General features: G+C 44.2%; 1 protein-coding gene across 1 annotated transcript in view; it reads left to right on the forward strand.

The window, feature by feature from the left end:
• The window catches only part of gal3st3 (galactose-3-O-sulfotransferase 3), a 49820-nt gene extending 44244 nt beyond the window's left edge, over positions 1-5576 (forward strand). The window contains exons 2-3 of the mRNA XM_085450970.1: positions 2049-2131; positions 4253-5576. Of these exons, the coding sequence (XP_085307096.1) occupies positions 2049-2131; positions 4253-5573 (1404 nt within the window). The 3' untranslated portion in view covers positions 5574-5576. The remainder of the gene's footprint in view (positions 1-2048; positions 2132-4252) is intronic.
• The last annotated feature ends 1505 nt before the right edge of the window (positions 5577-7081 follow it).

Here is a 7081-nt window from a genome sequence, read left to right on the forward strand (position 1 = left end):
CCCAAATCTTGTTTTTATTCATGAGCTGTGGGTTTTGAACAAAAGCCTGACTCTGTGCTCTATAGCTGTGTTTTTTTCTTGTCTTTTTCCTGAAATGTGTTATTTGACAGCTTTATTGAGTATGTGCTTGCTTCTGAATTTAAAACGTGAGTTCTTGTTTAGTGAAAAAAAAGCTTTTTTAGGGGGCAGTACATTTTATTGAGATAATCTTGAACTGATCTATTAAAAAAAAGACATTAAGCCACCATTTAAATCAAATAAAACAATGTTTGTCGAAATGTATTGATTATTTCACTCCTGCATACAACATCTGCATCTGTACAGCAAACGATTAACGATCATGTTTGTTTGAGTGGGTGGCAGCAGCTCTGCCACGGTCAGTAGTTTCCCCCAGTGGGACCACGGGTGCTTCAAACTGATGCACTTGTGCTCCTTCACAAACGGCATATGCAGCGTAAAATCCAGCTGCTGGGAGTAACGCGAGCTCGCGTCTCCTCTGCTGGCATCCATGCAGATCGTAACATCACAGTGTAATCAAGGAGAGAGACGTCAGCTATTGTTATGCAAGTGAGACGCTGTCGAGAGAGGCTTGGACCTCCTCCCGGGTTCCACTGCCCGTCGTAGCTTTTCAGCAGCACGGGTTGAGTGTCACGAGGAGTTTCTGCTATCCGGTTGTTCAGTGATGACGCGACGAATCCTACTTCCGTGCCTAAAGTAGTCTGCGTTTAATATGGCTTTTGTGTTGTTAACATGTTTAATGTTATGTATTTTCTTCTATTTGATCTCAAAAAGCTCCTAAAACAGTCAGTGATCACTGTTGACCTCCCTCGGCTTTTATTACCACTAATCATTTATTTAAGCTCAGTTTTTAAAACCTTAGGATGTAACTACAGCCCAGCCCATGCAGCAGTATATGAATGACTAACCTCGTACTGTGGATGGATTATCTCAGTTGTTCTCCTGGCTGAAGTTTGGTCCTTTTACAGCATCCTGCCATGCGATTACATTTGTTCCTGACCACCGAGAACACTCACATTAACTTTTATCGAGTGGAAAAAAAAGTTAGCTTGTTTATATTATGCTAACATAGCTGTGTCGCTAGCGGTCACGTAGCACATCATTATATACCAGCTAGCCCAACTTCAGTAACCCTACAAACGTCACTGCTGTTTAGTTTTCTGTCTTCATTTATGCTGGAAGTGATAGCAGAGCTGTACGTTTTAATTTGTTTCCAAAACCCCACAGTCAGGACATGCTATATTGTATTTAGATAGAAGCTAGCGAGCTAACTCCCTGCTAACTTCTAACGCCGTTAAATGTCATAAATTCCGTTTTCATGGATGCCTGGATGTTAAACTCAATTGTTACACCTGGTAGAGCAGAACGCTGATCATTTTATTAAAGATGAAAGACTTTAGACAGTTCTTCAACTCTCAGTAATGCCATAGTGATCGTTTGATATATGGACCTGCAGCGGAGTTTAGACCCAGACACTGCTAGTGACGTCAGACTGAACAACCGGATAGAGCGATCTCAGCGTGATGTGCTGCTTTTGTTTTTTTGCTTTCCACACGTGCGTATGTCATTTCTAACAAGACCTAATGTACGAGGCCATTTGCCCAGGGTGTCAGTAAATGTGACTGTTACAGCTGTGGAAGGTAATGAAGGTATCGTTCACTGTGTTATTAGTGAGTGACAAAAGCCAAGACGCATCCCCCTCTCCTGCTAATGGATCCCAGCAGTTATTGAATAAATCATCCTGCGTCGTGTCCGTCTCTTGCTCTTATTCGCTTTCTCGATTCCCTTTCCTTTCTCTCCTTTCGCTTTTCATTACTGCTTCCTTTCATCATTTCAGTCTCTTAACCTTCTCTTCTTTTCTTGTCCCCCAAATTCGCGTTGCCCATTTTCTCCGTCGCTCTCCCTCGAACCTGATGCTCATATTTGCTTTCTCCTTACACCTCCATCTGCTCTCGTTCCCGCCACCCTCCTGCTCTCTGTTTTTGCTTAAGTTCTCACTCGCCGTCTCTTTTTCCCTCTGCTTCCCACAGATGTGGAAGAAGAAGATATTCCTGGTCATCATTGCCATCAGTACCATCAGTCTTCTGCTGCACCATGGGGGTCACTTGACCTGGTGAGTGACCCACGATATGAAAACACATTAAATATCCGTTATTCTTCTATAAATCCATATGGTCCTTGTTACAGTGAAAAATCCTGACAGTCGTTGTGCCACACTTTTGCCTCATAGGCAAATTAATAGAGAGGGGCTTATTATTAAAGTCAAGCATAGAAACCTTGAGCGCCTAAGCACCGCCATGCTGGTCGAGGGACCAATTATAAAAGTAGAGTGCTGTAGACTTTTGACAGCCCAGCATTTTGCTCTCTTCAACTTCCTATTCTCAACGTCTTTATCGTCTCACTTCACTGAACGCTCTTGTTTCCACATCCCACCTCTTATCATTGACTCTGCAGTGAGCACTGCATTCTTTATGTTACTTTATTCAGTGATATGTACCAAACACCTCAGATTTTAGGAGAATTTAGAACTGGTATCCTGCAGTGCTTACAGCAAATGCATTAACTGCACATGTCAGCTGTTTTCCACCACATCCCAGAAGTTGAAGTGCATAATTTCAACTTTAATTTAGTGGGTTGAACAATTGCATAAAAATGTGAGGATCTAAAGCATTTCTTTTAACATAATCTCTTCATATCAGTGGGTCAAAAGTAATTGGACAAATTAAATAACTGAAAATAAGATGTTCATTTCTAATACCTGGTTGAAAACCCTTTGATGGCAAGGACAGTCTGAAGGTTTGAACTCATGGACATCACCAGGTTTCCTCCTTTTTAATGCTTTAATCCTTTTTAATGCCCAGCCTTTACTGCAGAGCAGTCTTTCAGTTGCTGTTTGCTTGTGGACCCTTCTGACCGAAGTTTAGTCTTCAACAGTGAAATGCATGCTCAGCTGGGTTAAGATCAGGTAACTGACTTGGCCATTCAAGACTATTCCACTTCATCCACATCATCAATAAATACTAGTGCCTAGTGCCACTGGCCCAAGCCAGCATACTCCCTCTGCCATGTTTTGCAGATGATGTGCTATGCTTTGGATCATGAGCCGTTCCACGCCTTCTCCATACTTTTTTCTTGGCATCATTCTGATAGATGTTGATCTTGGTTTCATCTGTCCAAAGAATATTTTTGTGCTGGCTTTCTTAGATAAAGTCCAATCTAGCCTTTCTATTCTTGGGGCTTATGAGTGACTTGCACCTTGCATTGCAGTCTTTCACGCAGTGTTGTTCACTTGGTTGGCTGTTGTGAAGCTGTTTCTCTTCACCATGCAAATGATTCTACGATCATCCACCAAAGCTGTCTTCATGGACGTCCAGGTCTTTTTGCATCACTGAGTTCACCAGTGCTTTCTTTCTTTCTTTCTTTCTTTCTTTGGATGGACCAAACTGTAGACTTTGCCACTCCTAATATCGTAGCACTTCTTCGGAAAGGCTTTTTTCTGCTTTAACAGTTTAAGGATAGCTTGTTTCACCTGCATGGAGAGCTCCTTTGACTGCATGTTGTCTGTTCACAGCAAAATCTTCCAAATGCAAGAACCGCACCTTAAATAAAGTCCAGGTCTTTTATCTGCTAAAATTGATTATGACATAACAAAGGAACTGCCCACAGCTACTGATGAAACAGCCTTTGAGTTAATTGTCCAATTATTTTTGGTCCCTTTAAAAAGAGTTTGACCGCAAAAAAAAAACTAAACTTGTGTCCTTGTCCAAATATATATGGACCTAACTGTATGTATATAGTATGAACGTCTTCATTAAAAAATGATAAACATTTGCCACCAAGATCTTTTGATAAAGTTCATGAATAATTCTGCCAATAAAAACTTAATGTACATGACACTTTGAAAAGTAATAATTCGTACTATCATCTGTGTGTTCCCTGAATGTCAGTCCACTATACAATAAAAACAGACACACTGTATATTATATCATATATTGCATTTCTGGCCTCCTCTCCTCTCGTGGCTATATCTTTCTACCTTTCCCTTCAGTCCCATTTATGGTTACTATTTTTGCCTTCCCGTTGTGTTGCTTCTGTTCTGTACAACACATTAGTTTCTTCCATTATCTGTGTGCAGCTTTGTCTCTAATGTCACCATTTTATCCAGAACAGCTGCTCTTTGTGCTGTTTAAGCTAATGCAGCTTTAAGTAAACTGTTGTTGTTTTTTGCCACCAGGACCATGGATGCCTTCCACCTCGGTTGTCCAGCCCTGCACTCTCACCCTTACTCCGGCCTGAAGCCTAAGCACAGTAACGTGGTTTTCCTAAAAACCCACAAAACAGCCAGCAGCACCATGCAGAATCTGCTCTTCCGCTTTGCAGAGCGCAACAACCTGACGGTGGCGTTACCCATACAGGCCTGCGGTCACCAGTTCTGCTACCCGCGATCCTTCACAACTCACTCTGTGCATCAGCACACGCTACCGCCAAACATCGTCACCAACCACATGCGCTTCAATAAGGCTGAGCTGAAACGACTGATGCCAAATGATACGATATACGTCACGATCCTGAGAGAGCCTGGCTCCATGTTTGAGTCCTTGTTCAGTTACTATAACCAGTACTGTCAGAGTTTCAAGAGGGTCCCTAATGGTTCACTGGAAGCTTTCTTAGATGAACCCTGGCGCTACTACAAACCAGAGGAGAACTACTCCATGTATGCACGTAACACCTTGACCTACGACTTGGGCGGAGACAAAGATCGCCCAGCGAAAGATGTCTCTTATGCAAAAGCTTTTGTAGCACAGGTGGAGCGAGTGTTCTCGCTGGTGATGATCTCTGAGTACTTTGATGAATCTCTGGTTCTACTTCGACACCTCCTTTCCTGGGATCTGGATGACATTTTGTATGTTAAGCTCAACATGCGGACGCCAAGTTCCAAGCAGGGCCTGACTGATGATCTTCGCAAAAAGATCCGTGCCTGGAATTCCTTAGATGCCCAGCTCTATGATCACTTTAACGCCTCACTGTGGCGTCAAATCTCTGCTGTGGGTCCAGCCTGTGTGGCGAGGGAGGTGCGCCTCCTTCGTGAGGCCCAGGAGAAGCTGATGAAAAGGTGTTTCGGTGAAGGCATGCCGCTTGTTCGTTCAGCTGCTGAAATCAAAAACAAGGAGCTCCGCCCCTGGCAGCCTAGCGGCAAAGTTGACATAGTCGGTTATGACCTCCCTGTAAATATTACCCAAAGCTTCTCGAGCCAGGACCAGGAGCTCTGCCTGAGGCTCATCATGCCGGAAGTCCAGTACACAAAGATGCTCCTACGTTCCCAGTTACTGCGGTACCGTCTGACCTCTCAGGCTCGGCCTCAGCAGCAGTCACACTCCTTCCAGCAGCCTGTACGCACAACCCTGCTTAGACATCCAGCCCACCGCAGCCAGCCACCAGTGCCTGCTGCTGCAACCCCTGCCTCAGGAACTGGAATCAACTCAAAGACTGCTGCAGGAACTCGAGGTCGGACAAATAAGCAAGGGACAAAACCCTCACAAACTCAGTCCTCATAGACTTGAAAATTATCCGAGTGCCCAACAAACTGCATTGTTTAACTCATCGTGACCCATGAGACTACGATTGTTGGCTGGTCTGGGGTTTTTGGGGGAATAAGGCTATCCTTGAGAAATGTCTGGGTTTATCTTGAATTAGAGTATCCCCTCTTCCTTCTATGTGTGTTTGGTTTGACATGAAAATAAATTAGGAAAAAGGGGATTGGACATACTTGGACTTGAATTTTAATCTTTCTCCTTTCCGATCCATCAGACCTTATCAGGGTGGGAAGGCACAAAAGCTGGAGGAACACTGGGAGGGAAGTTTAACCCAGCTGTACGCCTCTGCAGCCCTGACTGCAGTGGATATGAGAGGGTTTCGGATGAAAGTGGTTCTTTGAAGGAAATCTGTTTCATGCGACTGGGAGTCAATAGAGAAGTGGCGATATCGGGTCTATTGTGCAGCACAGAGTGTGCTTTGTGTGTATCACACTGGGATAGTATCATGTTACTTGTGTTTGTTCTCCGTTTCTCAAGCTCTCATTCGCTCTCTCTCTTTCCTAACATATGCCACTTAAAGTCCTTGAGGAGACATAATGACATAAAGGGATCGGCTGTCAGGCCTCCGAAGAGCCTCCTAAGAGGCCAGACAGACACTGAGATCAACTCACAACCATTAACGTGACAGCACAAAACAACTCTTCCTTCTTTGGCCTTTTTTTTCTTACTGACTCTAGAGTTGAAATCAGTGAAGGGACGGGGGGATAAAAAGGCCAGTGAGATGGAGACCTTATCCTGAGGGTAAGCCTAAAAACTGCTGGATACTCAATTTGGCCATACAAGTCCCACAGAGACTGAGCACATGTATGAAGCCTGTGTCTCGTCAGCTTTTTGACCTCCCTTTCTTCCTTCTAAGGTCCTTCTCTGCCTTCACCACCCTGTCAATACTGCTGTTGCCCTCTGGGCAGGCTCTCCATCCACCAAGAAGCACTAACATCTTTTTTTCTCCAACCCCTGGTACTTCATCGAACAGCCAGACAAGATCACACCTCACCTTGTGGAGACTCTGTTAAGGTGATGCTTCTGGATGTGGGGATTTACTGTACAGCTTGGGCGTTATTGCAATAAGATCTCCAGGCCCTTCGCCCTGAATATGAAAGGCATGGATTTAATAACCTACCAGCAACCCTGTGCCGCATATACAATAATTAAACACACTGGCACAAATAAAAACATCAAACTCCTTGATGGGACAAAGACTTGAAGCCTGTGGATCGTGGCGCTTGAATATTTAATCATCTCCTCTCACAGGCCGCCTATGGCCCGGGTTCTAGGGTTACACGGCTGTACGTTGTCATTAAGGACATGTTCAACCAGGTGAAAGCTGCTCAATCCGAACCCTGAAGCACAGAAAGACAAAGGGAGAGCGTTAATGCACGATCCTTAAAGCCTCTTAAGGCAGCTGGGCCGACTGGGGTCTTAAAGAGTCTTCATTTATCTCGGCTGTGATCCATTTTTAATGCTTTCTG

This window comes from Copadichromis virginalis, linkage group LG3 (assembly GCF_057382275.1).
Source record: "Copadichromis virginalis isolate Kocher_CV1m ecotype Utaka linkage group LG3, C_Virginalis_male_GT1.1, whole genome shotgun sequence".
NCBI lineage: Eukaryota > Metazoa > Chordata > Actinopteri > Cichliformes > Cichlidae > Copadichromis > Copadichromis virginalis.